The sequence below is a fragment of the Callithrix jacchus genome, chromosome 15, assembly GCF_049354715.1.
Source record: "Callithrix jacchus isolate 240 chromosome 15, calJac240_pri, whole genome shotgun sequence".
Taxonomy (NCBI): domain Eukaryota; kingdom Metazoa; phylum Chordata; class Mammalia; order Primates; family Cebidae; genus Callithrix; species Callithrix jacchus.
The window spans coordinates 44,647,737-44,674,771 of NC_133516.1; the positions used below are offsets into that span (position 1 = coordinate 44,647,737).

The 27,035-nt window shown below is 39.8% G+C and overlaps 1 protein-coding gene and 1 pseudogene across 27 annotated transcripts in view; one reads left to right on the forward strand and one right to left on the reverse strand.

Annotated features, from left to right (window-relative positions):
• CADPS (calcium dependent secretion activator) overlaps positions 1-25,727 on the reverse strand; it is a 481,539-nt gene extending 455,812 nt beyond the window's left edge. For all 26 annotated transcript variants that reach the window (XM_035276026.3, XM_078351389.1, XM_078351390.1 and 23 more), the window contains exon 1: positions 24,896-25,727. In XM_035276026.3, the coding sequence (XP_035131917.1) occupies positions 24,896-25,336 (441 nt within the window). In that variant the 5' untranslated portion in view covers positions 25,337-25,727. The remainder of the gene's footprint in view (positions 1-24,895) is intronic.
• On the forward strand, positions 16,412-18,362 carry LOC100410882 (actin, cytoplasmic 2 pseudogene; annotated as a pseudogene). Its single transcript, XR_013527411.1, has one exon. The product of XR_013527411.1 is annotated as an actin, cytoplasmic 2 pseudogene (transcript).
• Positions 25,728-27,035: the final 1,308 nt, after the last annotated feature.

Below are 27,035 nucleotides of genomic sequence, written 5' to 3' on the forward strand. Positions count from 1 at the left end.
CACTCATATCTGAGTTATTTATTTACATGTCTATATGGCATTGAATGAATAACTACAAACATAAAATAACTCAGATCAGAGCTATGTTACTGTTATTTCCAATATTCAATTATTCCTTTATTTTTAAAAATGTTTAAAAGATACTAGACTAATAACATATTCTGGCACCTGTTTCCCAATTCTCCAGTGAGATGTAAATGAGCTATAGGCCCTAGAAAGCACATCTAAGCAGTGGTTCAAATGCTTTATCTTGCACTTGACATATTAATCTTATACAAAGGAAATGAGCTGAATTCCTAAATGAACAGTAGGACAAATGGGAAAATATCACTGTGATCAAAGCCACCTTTATCATGTCTTTCTGAAAGAAGAAAAGAAAAAGAAAGAACATCTAAAATATAAAGTATAATTCTACCAGGTCAAGTCAGAATGAGTTCCATCATACTCAATCACATTGTTTTCATTAGTTATGGCCTATGGCCAAGAATATAGTGATATTCTTATGAGAAAGCATCTAAGGCTGGTCATGGTGGCTCATGCCTGTAATCCTAGCATTCTGGGAGGCTGAGGTGGCTGGATCACCTGAGGCCAGGAGTTCAATACCAGCCTGGTCAACATGGTGAAACCCCATGTCTGCTAAACATACAAAAAAATTAGCTGGGCGTGGTGGCAGGTGCCTGTAATCCCAGCTATTCAGGAGGCTGAGGCAGGAGAATCACCTGAACATGGGAGACGGAGGTTGCAGTGAACTGAGATCACACCATTGCATCGCAGCCTGGGCAACAAGGCAAAACTCCGTCTCAAAAAAAAAAAAAGAAAGAAAAGGAAAGAAAGCATCTAAAACATACACGACAGCCAGGCACGGTGGCTCATGCCTGTAATCGCAATCTTTTGGGAGCCTGAGGCGGGCAGATCACTTGAACCCAGGAGTTTGAGACCAGTCTGGGCAACATTGTAAAACTCTGTCTCTACAAAAAATACACAACTTAGCCAGGTGAGGTGGTGCATGCTTGTAGTTCCAGTTACTTGGGGCGGGGGGCGGGGGGGTGGTGCTGAGGTGGGAGGATCACTTGAGGCTGGGAGGTCAAGGCTCCAGTGAGCTGTGATCTTTCCACAACACCAGCCTGGGCGACAAAGTGAGAGCCTATCTCATTAAAATAAGTAAAATTTAAAAAAAAAACATGATAAAATAAGTAAAAAGAAAGATTAAATTCTCTCATATTGGTGTCATTTTACGCTCAACCTACTGCTGATCCATTTCCTGCATGTAAGCATTTCAAAGTATTTGGAATGAATTAAAATGCAAAAATGTCACCTCAGATAAAGTTATTTGCTTGTCATCAACTCCAACTCAAGTTTAACACTCCCTAAATTACATAAATTGAGAGAATCTTTGTGGTTGGAATTGATAGACTAAAATTACAAACCTCTCTGTTAAAACAGTAACTTTCTCTTTATGCATTCCTTTCACAGTTTTGCCTTGTGAAGGTCATGGCAAGCAATCAATGTATCAGTGGCAACATTCATCTTTTTTGGTGCAGTGAATTTTGCTCTGTAGTTTCACATATAAAGAGTGTAATTTTAAGCTTCAAATCACACTTCTTTGAAGGAAGACACTCTTATTAAAGACAAATACAATATTGGGAAATGACTATAGGATTGGGTGTTCTCTACTGTCAAGGAATATCTCCATATTCCAATGAGAAAGGCACTAATGGTTATCTTAATGTCTTTATACTTGCTTTCCTATGTGATATGGGTGAGCAACATCACCGGATAGTGAAAAATCTCGGTTCAAAAGATTGCATGTTATCCTTTGGTTGGCTGGGATTGTGTAGTCATAAGTAACAAGAAGTTTCATTTTTCTGATCTCTTCCCAATAAAAAGCATCTACCTTGAGCCTGAAAAATATTTCCTGTTTGTGCACAATAAGTTCTTTATTTAAAAAGGCAAACAGTAAAAATAAAATAGAGATGGCTTTCCTTTATATTTTATGTATTTTTATTTCAAAGACTCAAACATGGAAATATTTATTCAATACATGTTCATTCTTTTAGTCTGAGATGTGTTATTTATTTATTTTTGGAAACAGAGTCCTGCTTTGTCACCCATGCTGGAGTGCAATGGTGTGATCTAGGTTCACTGTAACCTCCACTGCCTGGGTTCAAATGATTCTTATTCCTCAGACTCCCGAGTAGCTGGGACTACAGGAGTGCCTGGCTACTTTTTTTTATTTTTTAATTTTAGTAGAGATGGGGTTTTACCATTTTACCATGTTGCCCAGGCTGAGCTGGAACTCCTGACCTCTGGCAATCCACCCATTTCGACCTCCCAAAGGGCTGGGATTACAGTCATGAGCCACCACGTTTGGCCTAAAATGAGTTACTTAGAATGAGCCCTATTCAAAACAAAAAACACATCTCAGCATGGAAGTTGGACTCCCCTCTCTTAAGACATCCTTGATTTTCACTAGATATAAGTTCTGATAATTTTAAAAAATATCTATAATAAAATTATCCTGATTTTAAATTTTTCAAAATTTGTGTACTATGTTATCATGCCATGATTAGTAGTAATAGAGAAGTTGATATTAGCCAATGGAATTAGAAGAAAAGGTAAAAATATATTAGGAAAAAAAGCAAAGTTATTATTTTCGTTTATTATAAATGGTTATCAGGAAACACCAAGAATAGCTTAAAACTATTTGGAATGCCAAGCAACAAATATTTTTAAAAATTATGGTTAACTTAAAATCATTTAGCTGAAGTAGATAATCACAAAACATAAGGTGTCAAATGTCTAGTTTTGCTTATAATTTATAATTATTTGCCAATTTTGGTGGTATAGAATTCCAGCTTTGCCCTTATGCATTGGTTCACTGATTGAAGTTTCATATCCTCCTTAACACACAGCATATCTGGCTATGATTCTGTTTTTACTTCTTTAGAGATGAGAAAAAAAACTAAGAAGCTTATGAGGCAATAGGGTCAAAAAAAATCCTTTAGACTTTTATACATTTTCCCTAAAAACTTTACTGTAATTTTGCACAACTGCAATTTAATAATTTTAGACATAATTGAATCTTCCCAAAGTAATCAACTTTTTAAATATAAACAAAGACTATTCTTTGTTTTCACAATAATATGTCATTAAGTATACAATATTTAATTATGGAATTTCAGTAATAACTGAAACAGAAACTAGCTGAAACAGGCTTCGGAAGTATAATTATTCTTGGTGAGCATACACCTCAGCTGATAGGAACAGAATTATTCAGGCGTATTAGAGAGTAGCCCATTAGCCCTGAGCTCCTATGTTTTGCAGAGGGAATAGAAAGCTTTGGTTAATGCAAGGAGTCAGTGAAGGAAGATCAACTAGTAAATGTTACAATTTACTTATGAATAAATTTAACAATAAATGTATAGGCCATATATGTTGAAAATTACAAAAATAAATTGAGGTATGTCAAAAACTCTTGAATTCATGTAGAGATATTCTTAGTTCCTGGGTGGAGGATTCAATGTCATAAAGACATCAGCCTTTCTTTACATTTATCTATACATACCATGGAATTTAGGTAAAATCCAGTCTTTTATTTTAAAACTAACAAAATCATTAAAAATTAGGGATAACAAGGGGAGAAGTGCCAGATATAGGTGATGGGGAGGAAGGTAGCAAACCACATTGCCATGTATGTACCTATGCAATAATCTTTCATGTTCTTCACATGTACACCAAAATCTAAAATGCAATTATATATATATATATAATTTGTATTGATGTAATGAATGACGGATGAATGACTTTTCAAATGACTGGCCAGTTGTTCAACATCATAGTTTAAATCTGTTCACTCTCTAGTTGGGTTAAGGGCATAATGCAAATGTCAAATGCATTAAATTCTTACTAATATTTGAATTTATTTTTGAGCTCTGGGTAGAAAGCCATTGATGTAATTTTCTTTTCCTGCACCGTGGAAATAAAATATATATTTTATTCTCATATATATATGAGAACAAAAATGTGCGAGAAGAGTCATGGATATTCTGAAAAGTATAACAAAAGGAACTTTATCAATATAGCCAAACTATCATAAAGCTACATGATGGAATCGTCATAGTTACGGTGCAGGAAAAGAAAATTATATCAATGGCTTTCTACCCAGAGCTCAAAAATAAATTCAAATATTAGTAAGAATTTAATGCATTTGACATTTGCATTATGCCCTTAACCCAACTAGAGAGTGAACAGATTTAAACTATGATGTTGAACAACTGGCCAGTCATTTGAAAAGTCATTCATCCGTCATTCATTACATCAATACAAATTGCAAATGAGTAAAAAATATAAAGGTAAAAAAAAAAAAAAAAAACACCATAAGTAGTAGAAGATATGTGTGAGCAGTTTTATAATCTTTGGATAGAGAAGGTCTTTCATTGCATGAAACCCAGAAATTATAAAGGGGAAAAGTAGATAGATTTTACTACATTCAAAAATTCTGTTCAGCTAAACATAAATATGTCAAAACAACAGAACAAACATAAAAGAGGTCCACCACAAATGACAAAACTTAAATTGCACAAGTATGACAGTGTTAATACCACCGAAAGAGCCCTTAAAACAAATAAGCATGACAATGGATGGAACTTAACAAATTTGTGAAACAAAAAATATAAAGAGGCAATAAATATGTATAAAGGAAACGCAAATACAGAATTTTAAAAATAACCCATTGAGTTGGCAAAGCAGAAAATAATGTCTACTTTTAACATGGAAAGTGAGACTCACTCATGCTCTACTAGTAGGAGTGTCAATTTCTACAGATGCTTTGGAAATTGGTAATAGCATTTTAAATGTACATATTCTTTACATTAAAGACATACATATTTGGAAAAGTGTAGAAAGATAAATACACAAAGATGCTCACTGCAGAATGCATAATAAAAAAAAAAAAGAGAAATCAATACAACCAGTTAAATAATGTTACATCCATAAAATGGATTGCTACAAAGTCATTTAGAAGGCTTTATGATTGGAGAAAGCTTTATATTTACTGACATGGAAACATTTCCTATATATAAAGCTGTGCAAAAAAGTAGGTTGCAAAACAATATATATAGAATTATTTTTATATAAAAGTGTATATATTGATCTCTATATATCCATGTAGATGTATAAATACATACTATGTGCATAATGGATGTCTGTGGGTGGTAAAACTAGGTGATTATTTTAAATTTCCATTTTATATATTTCCATATTATTTTACTTTTCTGTAATAAATTTTTTTTTTTGTTTACAGAAATGGTAAAATTTAAGTCAGAGTATTTTGATGAATTCATTTTGCTTATCTTTTTAGTTATAATAAAAGTTAATTTTGTGCTAAAACATGATTTACAGCTAATCGATTAAGTTTTGGCTTTTTTATTTTAACTAAATGATGTGTAGAGTTAGGAAGAAATAAGAAGTTGTTCCTACAAATAGAATTAAAATTTTATTTTATCTAAATAAAAATATTCAAAATAAAGAGCTAAGACTAATAACTCCCAGAATTCCTGTTTTAAAGAGATATACAGCAAGAGGTCAACAAGTTTTGGCTGTAAATAAAAAAAAAAAAAAAAAAAACCCAAAGTGGTAAGAAAATTTACTATTTTATTGGAAGTCCCAATGAAAGGTGGGCTTCAGATCTGGCTTAATGGTGTATGTAGCTTATTATTGTCATGAGGAACTCAAGTTATTTTCAAAGCTCAGCAACTTCACTATCTTCAGCCTTGGCTTCAGCCTAAATTGAGTCTCCTCATGGTTCTAAGATGGTTGCCAGTACCAGTTACAGTACATGCTTCCTTCCATAGAGTCCATCAGGAGAGGCAGAGCAAAACCTCTCCCCTAAGCACAAGTCCTCCACTTTGGTCTGTCAATGTAAGCCACCTGTGAGGCAATTGTATCCCAGTACAGGGCTGTGTGTTGATGGGTTTGAACTCAGCTGTATCTACTTCTAAAGCTGGAAATGGGGTATACCTTTTCATACCTGAAAAAAAAATTACAAGTCTGTCTGGAATTGGGGAGTGAATAACAATTAGGTAACCAATTGTGTCTACTAAAAATGGGATATATAAATATTATATTGAAAATGTACAATCAAATGCTTCATTTGAACTTCAATTGGTTGTTCATACTGATTAAACACACTGGGTAAATGTGCAGTTTATCTGCATTACTTTAATGATATATGTTGTTTATATGAGCTCCAGTTTATGAAACAAGTTTAAATTTTCATCCAACTTAAATGTCTCATGTCACTATTTTCCTAAAAAATCTGGTTTATGGTGGGCAGGTTAATTTGTAAATAAAAAGAAATTACTGTATTCTAGATACCTTTGTTGCTATCATATTTGTAGAAAATGTTTGGATTTTTAAAAAATCTTAGGAGTGAATTGTTATTGTTCTGAAACAGCTCAATGACAAAGATAGTATTGAATGATAGATTGTGCTGGAAACAAAAGACTATGCCAAAGGATAGTGATTAGAGAAAGTTTTATGTAAAAGCATTTGGATGAGTACACATGACAGAAATGCACAGAGTTCTTGCTGGGATTAGGGGAAGAGAAAATGTTCTGGATCATAAATCGCCCTAAATTTGTGCATATACAATATGTATAATGTTGAATTTGGTTTTTCCTTTCCAGTGATTCTAACACTATCATTTATTTATTTCCAGGTCATAAGTAAGTAAACACGTATTAATTTGGTCTAATATTTAACTTACGCTGCAGCAGACCTGCATTTCTTTAGTGAAAAGTAATGGATTGTTTTCCACACACAAGCAAATGGAGGCAGGAACAAGTGACACATTACGCCCCTTTTAGAGCTCAGCATGGCCTTTTGACTCAAATACTAATTGAATATTGACTGAAAGATAGCTTTGGGCTCTCCACCTAGAAAGAAAACCATGAAAAGCTCTTTGGACTAAATGGCAAATCTACAATTGTTTAGAACTGCTGCTTCGGGGAATACATGCTTTTGATTAATTGAAACAAGTGCACATCTTATCCAGTGTCCGTTCACTTTGAAGGTCTATAGTGCTGAATCATAATACAGAGCAGTACGTAGGCTGCCTGTGGAAAGAAGATAGTAGAAAGAAATCCTTTTCTTTTCTCCACTGCCAGGCAAACAGGAAGGCTGACAAATTATGTGGGGCTTTTGTCAAAATTCATAGGGAGTTGCTTCTAATCTGGCCATGGAAAAATGCTAGAGCAAATAATGTCCTTTGCAAATGAGACATTGGTTTGTGTTGACAATATTCTTCAGAAAATGTACAGCCTCAAAGTGTCTTATGGGAAAACACATCACGTAAGAAAGTCAAAGCCAATCACCCTCTATTTGGCAATCACGCAGAAGTCTACATTATCTTTGATGGGCCCTCTGCCTTGGTTTAACATTATTTCCGCTGGAGCTACTCAGGGGTACAGATTATTTTCAAACGCTCCCCACTGCCTACCAAATAAAGGACAACTGACAGTCTAGTAGCATTCAGTGTTTACCACTACCTGGTCCTAACCTACCTTTCCAATCATGTGCCTTTTATGTGCTCTTTACTGTAGTTTTGCTTGGCTCCTGTCTTTGCTCATGCTGTCCCTAGCATACCTGTTCTCCTTCCTACCCATGTTCAAATCCTACCTATTCCTCAGCTGCAAATGCAACCTCCTCTAGGAAGCAGGCTGTGACTCTTTGGTAAACAGTGTGGTGTTCTGAAGCCTTTCAGATGATGTAATGACCTGGTAACCCAGGACTATCTGAATCTTACAGCAAACCGAAATCTCCTATCCTTTTAAGAGAGCTATGCTCACAATGATGACAAAGGGAAAACACCATCATCTCTCAGTATCTGCAGGAGATTGGTTCCAGTATGGCCCCATCCTGGCATATACTAAAATCCCCAAATCTGCACATACTCAAGTCTCACCATTGGCCCTGTGGAACCCACATATAGGAAAAGTCAGCCCTCCCTATGCGTGGGTTTCACATCCTGCTAATATTATATTTTCAGTCCTCTGACTTGGGCAGTTTAAACCTATGTTGGTCAAGGGCCAGCTATAAAATCACTGTATTTGAATTTTCAAAGACTGGCCTGGAGCCTTTCTTGACTCCTATGCCCAGATACAAATCTTACCATCTCTATTAACACATAAAAGATAGAAACGATGGTACCAAAGAATATGCAAGAAGAGACAGATGACGGGGAATCTTATGCTTCCCATTTAATGCAAATAATTCTGACCTTTAAATGTGGTCCATCCAATAACTTTTGTGTAATTTTACCACTAAGATAAGACTCCACTTTGGGAGGAGTAAGAAGAGGCAAGGAGCTTGAATGTACCCTATTCTCTAGGTGCCTATGCAAACTTAGGTTAGTTTGAGGGATGAAATCATGTGGGGGTAGGGACAAATCCAATATTCTATTTTAGTGTGGTTGGACACACTGGAAGTTTTCTCCCCAGATTCCAAACCAACACCAGAAGTCAGACATCCTCCTCTATCCTTCCATGGGGTTTTGATATAAACCTGGGTTTATTGTGGGGCTCACGCTTACTTGGGGCTGGATTAAACTCCATCTGGATCCTTTAGGTCAGCTGGACGCCAGATGGAATCACATGTACATTTTCTGAATTATGCCAGGTTCAACTCTATGAGCTTTGTCCAAGTGTCATTATGTGCTTCACAATGTTATGCAGAAGAGTTTTTGCACCTGCAGGGGTATATCAGAATATCGGTCACTGAAACTAAATATAACTTAAAGGGCAGGCACCTTGCTTCACATTTTTAGAATTTGTAAAAAAAAAAAAAAAAAAAAGAACATTCATAGCCCACATATTGTGACAAAAACAATAAAATGAAGACAAACATCAACAACTGCTGTAAGGAAATACCTTTGAACTATTGGTTCAAGACACTTCTACACATAGGCATTGATTTTCTGAGATTTTCTAAAAATCTCACAAAATTTTAAAACTGATCTGTTCTGGATAAAACATTCAAGTCTAATTCATGACCTTTTCTTACAGTGTAAATACATTCATATTCTTTTCTATCCTTTCCCCATACCTTCCACACACTTCACTTAATTTTGTTAAAATGCTACATTGGTCATATCATCCTGCTCAGAATTCTTCAGCAGTTCTCCATTGCCTACAATGTGAAGCCCTCCGACTCCTCAGTCCCATTAACTTGGTGAAGAGCATCTGCCATCATGAACCAAACTTTGTTCTTATTTTCTGTGCAATATTGGAATCTTACACAATTGTATTTGCCTGTTTATATGTCCTCAAACTTGCTTTGCATTATCTCATCTCTAAAGAGAGTTGAAAGTATCCTTCCTTTCTCTTAAAATGTATCACATTGCTATCACTTGATCTTCTCAGTCAGCTTGAGGCTTAGTTCAAATACCACTTCTGCCACCAAGCCTGGCCAAAGGCTATTTCATTCATTAGGCAACAGAGTCATGGGGACTGGAAACTTGGAATTCTCCAAGGCCCTAAAAAAAATTCCAAGATCCTAAATATAGTCTTCAAAATGTAGGAATAAACATGAAAAATCTAAATATTTAATTAAGTGACTTCCAAACACATGTTGACTCCATTACTTGCCAAATTCAGTCCTCATACAAATATTGATACCATTGGAAACAGCGGAATGGCAAGGTGAGTTTTGTTTTGTTTTTTTTTAATTGTATTTTAGGTTTTGGGGTACATGTGAAGAACACGCAAGATTGTTGCATAGGTACACACATGGCAGTGTGGTTTCCTGCCTTCCTCCCCATCACCTGTATCTGGCATTTCTCCCCATGCTATCTCTCCCCAACTTCCCACCCCTCACTGTTTCCCCTCGACAGACCCCAGTGTGTGATGCTTCCCTCCCTGTTTCCATGTGTTCTCATTGTTCAACACCCACCTATGAGTGAGAACATGTGGTGTTTGATTTTCTGTTCTTGTGTCAGTTTGCTGAGAATTATGATTTCCAGGTTCATCCATGTTCCTACAAAGGACACGAAGTCATAGTTGTTGATGAGTTCTACAAAGGACACGAACTCATAGTTGTTGATGTATTTGAATTTTCAAAGACTTGGCTGGAGCCTTTCTTGACTCCTATGCCCAGATACAAATCTTACCATCTCTATTAACACATAAAAGGACACGAACTCATAGTTGTTGATGCATAATATTCCATGGTGTATATGTGCCACATTTTCCCTGTCCAGTCTATCATCAATGGGCATTTGGGTTGGTTCCAGGTCTTTGCTATTGTAAACAGTGCTGCAATGAACATTCGTGTGCATGTGTCCTTAGAGTAGAACGATTTATAATCCTTTGGATATATACCCAGGAATGGGGTTGCTGGGTCAAATGGAATTTCCATTTCTAGGTTGTTTTTTTTTTTTTTGAGATGGAGTCTTGCTCTGTCCCCAGGCTGGAGTGCAGTGGCGCCATCTCAGCAAACTGCAACCTCTGCCTCCTGGGTTGAATAGCTGGGACTACAGCCATGCACCACCACCACTCGCAGCTAATTTTTGTGTTTTTAGTAGAGATGGGGTTTCAATAACCTTGTGATCTGCCAGCCTCAGCCCTCCAAAGTGCTGGGATTACAGGTGTGAGCCACTGTGCCTGGTCCAGGTTTTGTTTGTTTGTTTTTTAAGTTTTCAGGGATTCCTCTGAATGCACCATGATTCCTGAGAAATCATAGTCATTTATTAAACAAATTATATAGACAAATAGCTTCAAAAGCAAGATTGAAAAACATACACCAGTTTTTTCAATAATAACCGATTAGATGTGAAATGTGACATTTAATTTTTTTATGAGGTGTGGTGGATCCTCTAAAAGTGTGAATTACTATGACTTTCACAATTCTGCAATAAAATGAAAATTAAGATAAGTAAAATAACACAATTTTTAAAAAAGTCTACAATGGCCCAGGCCATTCTTATTGTAAATCCAAGACTGACAGTGCAATGGGAGGAAGCCTAGGTGCAGTTAAGTGACCCGGTTGGTGCTCTGTAGCCCATTCCAACCAGTGGGACTTCTCCAGACCTCACTTTTGCTTGTTACAAAACAGGAATTTATAACATGTCTCACATATACTCAAAGGGTTGTTTTAATGAAGCAATGAGATAATCTCAGTGGATAGGCTATAAATTGTGAAGAATCTATTACTATTCTGAATAGTTATGAACCAACTATCACAAATTTCATATATCACATATTTATTGAAAACCTTTTATATGAACACACAATCTGTCAGACACCTAGGGAGACTAAATAATCTCTGCAGAGTCAGGAGAAAGAATAAGAAACAGGTATATATAAGTAAGGTGTGCTGAATGCTCCAATGTAGTTAACATAGCACATTGTTAAGTGTGAAGGCTGGAGTCAGACTGCCTTGGCTCTAACCCATGTACTAGATGTGTGACCTAAGACAAGTTTCTTATCTACTTTGCCTCTTGGTTTCCTCTTCTGGAGAATTGCGATGATTGATTAGTACCTATCTTATAGGGTTGTTGTAAAGATTAAATGATAAGTCTTATATAGAACAGTGACTACACAGGGTAAAGGGCCAATAGATGCTCATTATTTATTCCTGTACTTTATAACTGAGTGCCACCTTCTACCTAGGAAAGCAATGGAAGGCAAGGTGGGGAGGGCTTTTCAAGCAGGAGTGCAATGATACTGAGGCACAGAGAGCAATAAACAGCAAAGGGATGTTAAGTGGCTTAATGGGCTGAAGCCAAAAGCGTGTGCAGGAAAACTACAGTAGTTAAGCCTGGCTGGGGAGTGAAGATCCACTTATGCTATGCAAGTAAGTTTCAATTTTATCCTGTGGAGGCAACAGAAAACTACAGAAGAATTCTTAGCCAGGAAAGACCATGACTGTATTTGTGTTTCAAAAATATCACTCTAGTATTGGGTAAAGTATGGGCAAGAAAAGGGGCAGAGAGAACAGGGAGAAGTTATTGCAAAAGTCCACACAAACAATCATGTGGTCCCAAAGCAGGACATTGGTGATGAAGATGAAGAGCAGGAGAAAGACAATAATTTCTCAGAAGGAACATGGACAGGACACATGCATTTTTTGGTGGTGAGGATGAGCAATCATAACGATTTTAAGGTGAGCTGCAAATTTTTGCCTTGGCCAGCTCAGTTATGTGGCAGTGCCACTGGGAGGCCATTGACTGAGTTAAAAAATAGAGGGGGAAAGAATCCAGGTGAGAAGAAAAATTGTATCGTTGAATGGTGTGAGGACACTGAAAGGAGATGCCATGTAGGTCAATGATCCTCCAAGTGTGCTCTGTAGACCTGTGCTATCTGTGACCTACTTCTTATTGACCCTCACTGAGATAAAGTGCTTATACCAGAAATTACATCAATTTAATCACTATGCATACTGCTCAATACAGCTGACAACTTTTATAGCAAGACTTTCCTTGCAGAAGAAAGTAACGAGTTGATTTACATTCTAGTCCAAATTCTTTACAAAGCATTCACTGACCTGCACCTGTCTGTGGCCACACCTTCAGCAGCACTGATGCAAATGACTCGAAGTATAGGTCTGACAGTCTGACAAGAGGCCTATGCTGGAGACAAAAGATTTGCAAATTTTAAGGGTACAGTTGTCAGTAGCTAAAGTCATGGTTAGGGATGAAGTTGCTGAGAGAGATGGTATGAACAGAAGAGGGCTGTGTTTGTTAGAACTGCCATAACCAAGTATCACCAAATGGGTGGCTTGAGCAACAGATATTGTAAGAAGCTAGATGGTGATCAAGGTGTCATCAGAGTAGGTGCCTGGTGAGGCTGTGAGAATTTGTTCCATGCTTCTCTCCTAGCTTCTTGTAATTTGCTGGTAATATTTGGTGTTCCTTGCCTGTAGAAGCATCACCCCAATCTCTGTCTTAGTTTTCATGTGGCATTCTCTGTGTGTGCTTGTCTCTGGGGCCAGATTTCCCAATTTTATAAAGACATCAGTCATAATGGATTATAGCCCACCCTAATGACCTCATCTTAATCTTCTAAATAAAGTCACATTCTGAGGCAGTGGGAGTTAGGAATTTGACACATAAATTTGGGGGGAACATAATAAACTCATAACAAGAGCCAAGGATGGAAATCTAGGAAACACAAATATTTAAGATTCAGACACCCCCCCATCCTGCCTTGCATTAGTCCACTTAGGTATATCTCAACTTCCTAACCAGACTGCTAGGTTCCTAGAGGTCAGGAAAGTCATCAAAATGACTTTACATACTGTCTCTAAAGGATCTAGTGAGTTTATTGTACATAGAAGTGGCTCAAAACAACATTGTCTGATGATGCATAACAAACAAAACTTGAATATGGAAGAACCCCCAAGAAATGTTTTGAACACAGTATGTTATGACACACTGCCTTATAGACAACAGTTGCTATACTTGTCAGAAAAATCGCCAATGTAGATGTTCAGGATATATTTCAACTCATTTGCTTAAACAACTCTATGCCTACCATCCACACCAAAAAGCTGTTTGTCTACATGGGCAACAGAAGGCATCATTATTGCAAGAATTTTCAACGTTTTCCCTTTGCTTTCTTAAGTGGCATAATAGATTGTCTGGACCACTTGGCATGTTTGCCAAAATACCATTGTTTTTTTGAAAGCGGTACTGCTCCCAGAGGGTTGCAACTTAGCATGTGCTCCTGGAACACTAGGGATTAAAAAAAAGTTAACTTCAAAGTATCTCAGAACTTTTTTACTGCGCAAAAGTAATTCTGAGAAGTACCACATGAGTTGATATTTTCCTTCCATAGGCTGCTGAAAAGACATCAATACATTATCTCATATCTCTCAATTTTAGAATGGTAGACAGCAGATAGGAACATTAGAGGGCTTGATAATTCAATTTATTTTCAAACCTTTTTGCCACTTGTTAAAAGGGAAAGTATAGCAAAAGTAATTTTCTTGACTAGTGAAATGTATCAGAGAAGTTCACATCTAAGAAGCAGTTTTACTTTTTATTGCTGTTTTATACATAGCATATACTTATTACCATATCCAATATGTGATAGCTCTATAGTTATTATTTATTTATACCTTAAATTCAGGTATAAATAAAAGACTTTATGCAGTTTACAATAAAAGAACAGAAAATAATGTCAAAATCCTGTAAGAGAATGAAAGTAGAGAAAATTAGCACATTTATTTATGCCTAAATATGTAGAACTTACAGATTCTATGATACAACTTTGGCAACATTGTTGCTGACAGTGTTTTAAACAGCCTAATTTTCACTAACTCAAATGAAGCTTATGAGAAAACACATACCCAGTGTGAAAACTTACTTCTCACTTTGGCTTCTGCTGATTTTAATGTTTGACCACTTAAGCACACACTGGTGATTCGAGCTCAACTACGATTCATTCACCCATTGCAAGAGATTCATGAAGACTTTTCTCTATAATGGATCTAGAAATTGATCACTTTTTGAGTTAACAAGCAAAGTTAGGAGATAATAGATAGCAAGTTCTATAACATAACTTATTTTGAAGCCATTTGGTAATTGGCTCACTCTGAGAAGCTTTTATAATAGTAAAAATTATAGAGACATAAAGTCTCTGTAATAAAGGTGACTGTATTTAAGACTTCTTTATTTCCTCTCCTTAGAAACTCTCTAGGAAATAAAGCATCAGTGTGAAGGCTCAACAGTTGAATACTTACTGAACACCTACCACATGTCAGATACTGTTTTGGGAGATGGGAATCTTACAGTCTAGTTAGTGATAGGCATAGTTAAAAAGGGTAATTTAAATATAAACTATAGGAGGTAAAAGGGGAGACTGACTAAGGAGTTATGGCAGTACTGAGCTTACTACAAAGCTTTGAGTGAGGTCTCCCAAAGGAGATAACACTTGAGTTATAATAATTAAAAGATGAACAAGAGTGAATCATGTGAAGAAAGGTGAGAAAGACATTTTGCAATAACAGTATGAGCAAAGGTATTATAGTCTAAAATAATATGGAGAAGTTTGGTGAACTAAAATGTAAGAATATTATTTTTACAGTTACTGATAATATTTGCCCATGTATCCCATAATAAAGACTTTAAGCAACTTACATGTTTTTTCTCTTATAATGCTTGATATTATTTTCCTCCATTTTATAGATCAGGAAACTAGGAAGTAAAGACATGGATAATGTCCCTAGGGTCACAAAGTCATCATGTCACAAAGCTGACCAGGAATGTGAACCAGGGACTGATAGTCTACAGAGTTGGAGGTCTTAGCCTCTATACTCTACTGCATATTACCTATTTATGCGAGTCTTACTCTAGCTAGATATATAAAGTTTTGAACATATTATATATGTATATATGCTTATAATTTACTCTCTACACAAACATAAAATCATTTTATGAGTTCAGTTTTAATGATAATAGTTAATATCATTAGTATAAACCAACATTTTTAAAAGAGCTATTTGGATGGAGGATAAAAATATTAGGACTTGAAAAAGGCAGCTAACCTGTTCAATGATAGCAAGCATAGGGGCTTTCCTCATAGTGGCTATGAAGAAAATGAGGATCTCTGAAGATCCCATCATTTACTAATTGAGTAACCCAAGACCCCTTTATCTGAGTCTTCTGATAAGTGTATGGCACATCTTCCCATGTACCTGTGCTTAGCATTAGCCATTTAAAATATCACCTAGGTATTCGATCCATGATGCTTTTGTTCGAAGTGAGTTTTGAAGCCAGAAAAATGGGTCTCTGTCTTTTGTTCAAAGAAATGCAAGTGAAATGTCTCAACAAAAGTGGAAGAACAAAGATGTATCATACCCTGGACCCCATCTAGTCTATAGTCGATCCTCTAATCATAACCACCTGCCTTCTGGTATTCTTGCATTTTAGGTCACCAAACTCCTCCATACTGTTTCATGATGATAATCACAATAGCAATAATAAATATAAGACTTGTGATGGCCAGTACTTCATATATATTAACTTGCTCAATCCTTTCAAATAAAAACATTGTACATATCAACTTAGCAATAACAACAGCTAACACTTGTACTGCACTTAACACATTCCAGATATTGTTCTAACAGCTTTACTATATTATCTCAATTGATTTTCATAAGAACCCAATGATTAAGGTACCACTGGAATTCCCATTTCATTCATGAGTAAACTGAGCCTCAGAGAGGTTAAAGAGCCTCAGAGAGGTCTAAGATCACAGACCCAGTTAGGGGTGCAGCACGAAAGCAAATCCTGGTATTCTAAGTTCAGAGTCTATACTCTGAACCACTGTCCTTCACTGTCCATCAGTATATCAATAGCAAGAGCTAGACTCAATGCATCCCTGCTTTCCTCATCTATTAAAAACAGAAAAGTGGGTCTCAGTCGCCGCTGCCAGGTCGCGTACGGTGTTCTCTTGCCGCTCCGCTCCCCTGCTCCTCTGCTGGTCGCAATGGAAGAAGAAATTGCTGCGCTCGTCATCGACAATGGTTCCGGCATGTGCAAAGCTGGCTTTGCTGGGGACGACGCCCCCCGAGCCGTGTTTCCCTCCATTGTCGGGTGCCCTCGGCACCAGGGCGTGATGGTCGGCATGGGCCAGAAGGACTCCTACGTGGGCGACGAGGCCCAGAGCAAGCGCGGCATCCTGACCCTGAAGTACCCCATCGAGCACATCGTCACCAATTGGGATGATATGGAGAAAATCTGGCACCACACTTTTTACAATGAGTTGCGTGTGGCCCCGGAGGAGCACCCCGTGTTGCTGACCGAGGCCCCCCTGAACCCCAAGGCCAACAAAGAGAAGATGACTCAGATCATGTTTGAGACCTTCAACACCCCAGCCATGTACGTGGCTATCCAGGCCGTGCTGTCCCTCTACGCCTCTGGGCGCACCACTGGTATTGTCATGGACTCTGGAGATGGGGTAACCCACACGGTGCCCATTTACGAGGGCTATGCCCTTCCACATGCTATCCTGCATCTGGACCTGGCTGGCCGGGACCTGACCGACTACCTCATGAAGATCCTCACGGAACGCGGCTACAGCTTCACCACCACGGCCAAGCGGGAGATCGTACGCGACATCAAGGAGAAGCTGTGCTATGTTGCCCTGGACTTCAAGCAGGAGATGGCCACAGCTGCATCCTCCTCCTCTCTGGAGAAGAGCTATGAGCTGCCTGACGGCCAGGTCATCACCATTGGTAACAAGCAGTTCCGGTGTCTGGAGGCGCTGTTCCAGCCTTCCTTTCTTGGCATGGAATCTTGTGGCATCCATGAGACCACCTTCAACTCCATCATGAAGTGTGACGTGGACATCCGCAAAGACCTGTACGCCAACACTGTGCTGTCTGGCGGCACCACTATGTACCCAGGCATCGCCGACAGGATGCAGAAGGAGATCACTGCTCTTGCGCCCAGCACCATGAAGATCAAGATCATTGCACCCCCAGAGCATAAGTACTCCGTGTGGATCGGCGGCTCCATCCTGGCCTCACTGTCCACCTTCCAACAGATGTGGATTAGCAAGCAGGAGTACGATGAGTCTGGCCCCTCCATCGTCCACCGCAAATGCTTCTAAATGGACTGCGAGCAGATGCGTAGCATTTGCTGCATGGGTTAATTTGGAAGTATAAATTTGCCCCTGGCAAATGCATACACCTCATGCTAGCCTCATGAAACTGGAATAAGCCTTTGAAAAGAAATTGTCCTTGAAGCTTGTATCTGATATCAGCACTGGATTGTAGAACTTGTTGCTGATTTTGACCTTGTATTCAAGTTAATTGTTCCCCTTATTTGTTTAATACCCTGTACATATCTGATTTCAACTTTTAGTACATGTGGCTTGGTCACTTCGTGGCTGAGGTAAAAATGTGCTTGGGGGCAGACAAGTCTGGCTTGGTGAGTCTGCATGGCCAGCAGTCTCTTAGCTGTGCAGGGTATTCATGTGTCAGGGCTTAGTGTTCTGGGACTGCTCTAGAGGCCAGCAAGGGCTGCCAGTCTGTCAGGGTGGGAAAGTCCAAGCCATAGGACCCGGTTTCCTTTCTTACCTGATGTTTTCCTGCCAGAGCACCATGGGCTGTTACTTGCCTTGAGTTGGAAGCGGTTTTCATTTACACCTGTAAATGTATTCGTCCTTTTAATTTATGTAAGGTTTTTTTTTTTGTACACAACTGTCAATTCTTGAAAGAGATGACAACAAATTTTGGTTTTCTACTGTTATGTGAGAACATTAGGCCCCAGCAACACGTCATTGTGTGAAGAAAAATAAAAGTGCTGCCGTAAAAAAAATAAATAAATAAAATAAAATAAAATAAATAAAAAAAGAAAAGTAACCATATCACATGCTTAGACAGACAAATGGAAAAGTAATAATTCTGATCATTGGCCCTCCAATTTGGCAAAAACTATAAATCTAATACTAACAAGGAAACTACTATAGTTGCCAGGGACAGGGAACACAGAGTTCCAAATTTCAGATCCTTCCTTTAGATGCTTTACAGGGGCCAGAGTCAGACCACTGATATTTGCTAAGCAATCGTGAGAAGAGATGGTGTTGGCAAGAATCAGATAGTTGGTATCCTACCATCCAGATTTATATGGTGGATGGGTATCGTGGTGCAATTTGGTTAAAAGTGATTAACACTGTATCATTTAAATGATGGTTGGATAATCTTATTTTTGTTGCTTTTTGCAAATCCATAAAAACTCAGGCCCAGTGCTGTCATATCTTCCACTTGTAAGAGAAGCCAGAAATCCAGATTTTTTATGTGAAATATTTTGATAGTTTTAAATGTTGAGAACTAATCCGAAATTTGAAAAGTGCTTTGTAGACAAAATACATCTATTGATCAGTTTCAGCCCATAGTCAATGGTTTACAATCTCTCATGTAGTCTGCAGTCTTACAACCTTTTGAAATTTCACCTTATGTGAAGATTTAGACAGTTGGATGAAATCTAACTTCATTTCTAATCATCTTGGATTCTTTGAGGACACTGTCTTATTTTGTAATGAAAAACATAACAAACACAAGTTTGAATGAATTTATAAGTCTTGGTAAAAAGTAATCTTATTGTCCAGAAAGAACTATCAACTCCTATATCTGAAGAAGACATTAGAAATTATCTGGACCTTCTCCATCCCCCTGTCCACATGACAGATTAAGAAATTATCCCAGAGACTTACCTACAATCAGTGATTCACTGGTGGTATGGTTTGAGCTAAAACACAGGTTTCAAAATACAGGTTGAGTATCCCTTATCCTCAATGCTTGGGAACAGAAGTGTTTTGGATTTTGGACTTTTAAAGGATTTTAGAATATTGGCATCATACTGGCTGAGCATCCCTAATCCAAAAATCTGAAATCCAAAGTGCTTCAGTGAGCATTTCAATCGAGCATCATGTCATGGTCAAAAAGTTTGACTTTGGAGCATTTTAGATTTTATATTTTTGGATTAGGGATGCTAAATATGTATATCCTTTCCTTCATCAATGAGCTTTTTTCATCATTTAGGCTCCTAGATCTAGCCATTCCTGCAGTCACTTCTGTACCTGTCTCTTCACTTACATGCACTAGTAAATCATTCACCCTCTTCCTTTCTTTTTGATTTAGCCACTCATACTGGGTTTCTGTCACTTAGAACCAACAGAATCTGACTAGGAGTGTCTAACAGTGATTCTTTTCCACATTTCTGCTACCTCATGTTCTTCTCCAGACTGGAATACCTGTTATTCCTATGCTTACTCAAATGAAACTAATTTTTAAAGACCTGACCCTAGTCTATTTTCTCCATTAAGATTTTCTATACTATTATATCCAATCTGTGTGCATGCACTCTTCTCTCATTCTTTCTCCCTTGCTTAATTTAGTACTTCTAATCAGCATCTTACAACTAAAACTTCCTTATTCAGCTTATTTGACATACACATATGCTATCTTCCAAACTAGAAATAAGCTCCCCCGATTCAGGAACCATACCTCACAGGTAACTTTTGCCTCTGCCATTGAGCCTAGGCGAGAGCTTAGTGCAATGAGTAACTGGTCACTTATTTAGAAGTTAGTTCTAAGTTAGAACTCTCATCATTTCTGCTTAAGTTTTATAGACACCTGGCACCAAGTCACAAATACTGGTTATATTTCAATATGATAGCTTATGATTGTGTATTGAATTTGCTTTTGCAGTGGGAAGATCCCTAATCATTTGAGTTTTATCATTGTACTCAGTGCAATTCTTTAGGAATGAAACATTTAATTTCCTTTGTCCTTCAGTCCTGTTTTAGGGAATCATAAGCCTATTCCATGTGTGTAATGAGGCAAGAACCTCTCATTACGGTATTCTGCATCTTCAGAAAGTCTCTGCTGCTATCAGAGCATTAACAGTGGCTTCCCACTGCACCAAGGAAAATGGGGAGAGGGAATGCCAAAAAGCCCATTTAAATAATTCAGTTCTTCCCCTGATGAAGAGAAACACAATTCTGTTTGAAGAAATCTTGGTTTAACAGTCACTTTGCTCTCCCAAAAGGTAATTTTTTTTTAGAATGGAAATAATATGTCCCATTAACAAAGCAAACCTTAAGAATTTTAAATAGAACAAACCAAGTGCCTCAAAATATATCTGCATAGATGACTTTATTATTGATTCAAAACACACACATACTTGCACTCTCTTTCACACACACATATTTAGCCAGCACTAGATCTTGATTTTTATGAAAGGTATTGCTTTTGAGTCTTCCAAATAAAGCCAAGTAAATGAATAAAGAAAGAATTTCTATGGCTATGACTCAACATTAGCCATAATTTCATGGGAAGGTATAAGCTGAATCATACGGAAATGAGTAGCTTGAACTTACAAGACATTTGTCCTCTTGAATGAAAAAGGAGAGCTGTAGAACAGACAGTTTTAAGGATTACCCTTTTCCCCCATCATACACAGACACACACACACACACACACACACGTACACATGTCTATGTATGTACACACAATACTCATTTTAGACTATTTGAAAAACTCCTACCTCATTTAAAACATGGTCATGTCAATCTAAATATTACTTGAATTACTAACAGTGCCTTCTTTTACATTCCCTCACTATAAGTAGCTAGTTCACACAAGGTAGCCACCCATCACCGTTACTACATAATTTAGAAACATATGGTATAGCTTTGCCATGCCAACTTCTAGGTATTCACTCTATCATTCTGACAAAAGAAGAAGAATAAGCAAAAACCTGCTCTACTGAAACATACATTGTTACATTCTGGTGGGAAGATTTTTGTTTTGGTCATCAATTGTAATTACTACCATGCTATATTAGATTAACAGTAATGTAACATAATATACCATTAAATGATAAAAATTCTTTTTCAAATAGTCTGCTTAAAGTCCCCTCTTATAATTGGGAAGATTGTTGGAATGTTCTTTTTCTCAGTAAAAGCAACACCAAAGTAATTACCAAAGTGATTACCACAATTATCCAAGTGATGGTACTGTCTCCCTCTGTTCCTTCAGAAGTGTTCTTCTGAGCTAAAGAAAAATCTTTTTCCTTTCAGCTTAAATGGTCTTACATATTAAAAAGTAAAGTTGATACAGTCTAATGTTCAAATGTACCTGCTAACAGCTCATCCCTCTCTTTTACATTCTTTAAGAAGTTATAACTAAATGTCCACTTTGCCCACAGTGACTGTAATTGATGGGTGTCCAGCAGAAGAAAGGAGGACCTCTCTCAATTCAAAGAGAAATAACTCTGGGTAAAGAAATACACCTGAAATGTTAGGATTCTAGAACTCTTTTTAACCTAGAATATTTCTGCCTAGTATCTCATATTAAAAAGATAGGATTTGGAATCAGAATGCCCTACACTTCAATTGTCATCTTTTGCCCATCTATGTGGTGCTTTAGGCAAATTACAAAATTTCTGAGCCCCAGTTTTCTAAAAATGATGGCAATTTGTACATTGTTAGGGAGTTTTAAAATAATTTAAGAACAGAAAAAAAGCTTTTTAATGAAATCTGAATAAACTATAGACTTTAGTTAATAATAATGTATCGATATTAGTTAATTGTAACCAATGTCCCATATTAGTGTAAGATATTAAGAAGGGAAATTAGATATGGAGTATATAGGAACTCTGTACTATTTATCAATTTTTTGGTAAATTGAAAGTTGTTCAAAAAGATAAAGTCTATTCTTCTAAAAATGATATATGTGCCTTGCACATAGTAGGTACTTTAAAAAGTGGTAGTCAGTATTGTGACAGACTATTTGGTTTCATACCGTGTACTCTGTACAATATGGTCTTTTCTCCATAATTCAGCAATTACTTTTCATCGACCTCATTCTCTCTCTCTGACCTCCATGTCACCCTATCCCTTTCTCTATATTTTTTCTGACTTTTTCTAGTTCATCCCTTTTTATTCTACTGCAAACTCATGTTTAGTTTACAACTAGTTTATCTTTCTTCAAGACTAACTTTAGCTCATGAACTCTATTTGTTGGCTTTAAACTTTGCTGTAGTGATTAAGCAAATCTTTTAATTACTCTCAGTGGTTGCTAATTTTTTAAAAATCAGAGTTCCAAGCTTTCTACTTCAAGGAGCAAAACATACTTTTCTAGAAAGGCATTAAAAACTTACAGATATAGCAGTGAAAAGCTTATTTTTTTGTAAGAATATATTTTATTTCATTCTTATTCTTACACAAAAAGCTTTTTGTATAAGAATATATATATATATATGTAAATATATATATTTTTAATTCAGCTTCCCAGTATAGCCAACAGCCCTGAGATAGCTTCATTGGGATATGTATTTAGCAACAGTTTGCTGTGATAACTAAAAATAGTTTGACCAAATGCCAGCATTATCAATCTGTCCTGGAGTCTCTCTGATGTTAAGGTCATGTGTAAAAAATGGAACCAGCATGCCCCTCAAAACCACAGCTTTGAATGGAATCAGGTAAAGCATACAATCAGATCAGAAAAATCTGGCCTCGTCACGATCTCTAAAGGTGACTGAAGGTTCTGTTTAGAAGAACTGTCTCTGTGGGATTTCTTTCTTCATACTAGTTCTGGACTTAAGGACAGAGTTCTAGAGACAGACTTTGATAAATGTCTCTAGATATTCCCCCACTTCCACCCTAAAAATTTAAGTCACAGTTTTCATTGTCAAAGGAATGGGATATCTTTGGCTGGTGTTGTTATTACTGGGAGAGATTTTGGAGGTTGAAGTTCCCAAAGCTATGAAGACACAACTACAATAGGAATACCAGCTGAAGCGTGAAATATTAGGTCCTGGCGACAGCCAACCTTAAAACAACATCCCAAAAACTTTTGCTGCTGTGATACTTCTGCTCTATTGCAGTCCAAAATACGGACTGAAAAAACAAGGAGCTACAGATAGAGTTGGGGAGTCATGTTTGTAACCCACCTCCTGTCTCACCCAGGAAATGAGTTTTATCTTGTAATGAAATTGATATCCAAGCTTATGATCCCTGAAATAAATCATCGGTGCTGGGCGGTGTGTGTACACATGTAAGCCAAACAGAAAAATCTGTGCTAACTCAAGGTAAGGGTGGATAAATATGGAAAACCTAACGCTACTACAGCAACATGTAATTTAGTCTTAAATGGCAGAACTGAAAACTTTACTATTTTAAGACACTAGTTTCACAATCTTGTTGGGGTTAGGGCTGGCCTCTCACAGAGCCGCTCTGCGGGGCTTGCCTGGCTTTTCTGATAGCTCAAGGGCTGCAAATTCATTTAAAAGAGAGAACAGAACGCTAACTTTCTTTACTAACTCACTCCAACTGGGTTCCTGACTGCTTATCTTCTATCCCCACTCCCTGCCACTGCCCCTCATCTTACGGCACCCCCATCCCTTTCTGTAGCTAACGAACAGCTGACAGAAATAGGCGCTTTTTTTTTTTTTTTTTTTAACATCAAAGGCAGCCCAGGGCTGCCTCAGCCTTGCCCCAGCCTCAGATACAAAAAGCTTTTGATGCCTATAATTGCGAAGCGTTTTGCAGCTGTACTCTATCAAGGCAGCAGTGGCAGGGTTTGGAGGACCTAGGCGAGCCAGAAGGTGGCGGCGAAGTCACCTTGGGAACAGGATAAGAGGGTCAAAGAGAGGAAGGCGGAGTGGCTGACCCGTTAGGAAGGACCAGAGGGCGTGCCCCTGCTCTGGGGTCAATGAGGAAGGGTCAGGGGGATTGGAGAGAACCCCAGCTATAAGGAAGCAGTGCCCAAAGACCCTTAGGTGACGCTAGTCGGTGATCAGCTGACCCGGGCAGAGAGAGGAGGGTGCCCTTCGCAGAGTCACGGGAAGCTTCGCCTTCCGGGCTTGCTTTCTCCCGCCTGCCTCTGCGGTTGCTCCCTGCCCCTGGCGAGCGGAGTGCTGCTCCAAGACGCTTTTCTCCCTCCACCTCGGCGCCCCCGCCCGCCGAACGCACGCCTAGGAGGGCGGGCCCGGAGTTGAGCGCAGCCGCTCTCCGCTGGAGAGCGCTGGGAGCCCTGCAAGCGAGCAAGGCCTCTCTGGGCGCCGCGGGCTGCCAGTCACTCCCCGAGACTCCCGGGCCACAAAGCGGGACCTGCCTGCCTCGCTCCCCAACGCTCCGGGGCTGGGAGGCTCGGGCACATGGCGCTGAGCTCCGCGGCCCTCGCGGGTCCCAGGCGCGCTCAGGCTGGGTTGGGCAGGGCCTGGGCGAGCCGGGACGCTGGAAGGGGGCCTCATAGCCCTTTCCCCAGGGCGCGGTCTCCACCTCTCCAACTCCTCCTCGCCAGCTGCGCCGCCAGCTCCCATTGTTCGCCCCGCCCGCCTGGCGACGTCCGGGTGCTGCTCCCGGGGCCTCCCAGGCGCACCTACCTTCTGCTGCCGGCGAGCCATGTCGGTGGGCTGCTTGGCGTTGAAGGGGTAGGCGATGCAGCGCATCACGAACACATACAGCTGCAGCCTCTTCTTCCTCTCCTCCTCCTCTTTTTGCAACCGCTCCAACTCTTCCTTTTCCTTCTCGCTCACCACCGACGGGCTGGGGCTGGAGGGCCGGCCGCCGCCAGCGCGGCTGCTAGGTTGCAGCCCCCCGGCCCCGCCGCCGCTGCTCGCGCCGCTGCCCCCGCCGCCGCCTGCGCCCACCCCGGCTCCGGCGCCGGCGCCGCCGCCCCCTAGCCCGGCGCTGCCGGCCGAGCCCTCGCTGGTACGGCTGGGAGACAGGCGCGCGCCGGAGGCGGCCGAGCCGAGCACCTCCTTGCCGCTCTCCTCCTCCACGATCTCATCTGATTCTTCTTCGCTGGACGAAGGGTCCAGCATAGTGGCGCCTGGGGAGCGGGGTCTCTGGAGCCCCGGGCTTGGGGTGCAAAAGGTGGGGGGCGCTGGAGGCAGCCGGGGGTCAGCTCTTTCGGGTAGGCGCTTCTCCCCAGGTCAGGGAACGAGAGCGCTGCTGCTCAGCCTCGGCCGCCGCGACTGATCCTCCGCCCGGCGGTCGCGAGCTGGGCTCAGACCCAGGAGCGCGAGGGGAGGAGGGGAAGGGAGAGGTGCGTCCGTGGACCCGAGGTGGGTAGGCAAGGGGGAGAATCAATTGCGAGCCCCGAGCCCGCAGCCGGATGCCATCTGCGGCCGCTGAAGGAGGCGCCTCCAGAAAAGATGCCGAGTGTTGCAAGCTGTCGATGCAGCCAAGAGCCGAAGAGGCATCTTGCCGATTGGGGAGGGAGCGGCGCTTACGTGTTTATTGGCTTAACTCTCCCGTGTCCGCGGCGTAAAGGGCTGCTGCAGAGGGCTGGAGGCGGGAGAGCGCGGAGCGTCTCCAAAGCCTTGGAGCCTCACTACTTCTGACCCCAATGCCTTGCCACCCTTCTCCCCAACCCCTTGGATAATTTTTCTCCTTGATCTCTGGCTCTCATTGCCTCAACCTCACTTTCCCTCCCGCAAACAAAAAGTTCCTTGGGGAAGGAGAAATCCAGCATCCAGCCGAGCGGGCTGTTTGGGGATGCTAAATTGAGAGGTCTCCCTTAGGAGGAGGAAGTCCACGAGATCTTATACGGGAAAGAAAGGGTCCATCTCCTTTCCCCAGGCTTCTTTACACCTGGGGCGTGGGGGCTGTGGGGGCTGGGCAGCGTGTTTGTCCCACCTGTGTAACTCTGATTCCAGCAACTTATTCCGCATGCGCCCACTCTAATTAAAATAAAAGTGAATCAAAATTTGAATGGATTGGTGTTTCGACCACGCAACTCAACCATTTATGTAGCGTCCCCGCCCTTGCCTTCCTCCCACCCCCCGAAATCTATGATGAATCTTCATCAGTTCCCAAGACCTGGGAATGCTTTCTGCTGAGCCTAACCAGAGAAATAGAGGATTTCTCGGTGTTTAACACTCCCTCCATTCTGGCTCGGTGGAGGCTTGGGGACCCCAAGATCAGACAAAGACACCCTAAGAACTCAGCGGCGTCAACATCTACTGCGTCGACTGTCGCGCTCTCTTTACCCCTGCCTCTCGGGTGAACTACTAATACAAAGCAGCAGATGGTGCTTGCTTTCCCCTTGCTCCTATTACTTAGGCCAATAAACCCCGTAAATGAGGGAGCTGGCCAGCGTGCTGAATGTAACGTGCGACCCGCAGACGGATGAAAACAAACAAGCCACCTTCAGAACTTAGGCTATCTAGAGACCTCTCCACTTCATCGCCTGTATTTATGTATTTTCTAGTTCTCTAGTTATCTGCAGATACTCGTGGGAGCGATCTTAATAATGTAGCATGAGTTTAACGTTTAAACCACATTTGTCTTTATGTATTTTATAGTTTACTATGAATTTTGCAGTAAGCTTTGTTAGTAAAGTGACCCGTTTGAGACTTGAAAATGAACTCAAAACAACTGGTTTCACATTAACCCCAGCAATTGTGTTTGGTCTTTTGAGTTAAGTACTTGGATGGCTTATATTTGACTTCACCGCTATACCTCAAGGACACAACTTTTGTGGCCATCACACGTTTGGTCACAATATAAAATTTAGAA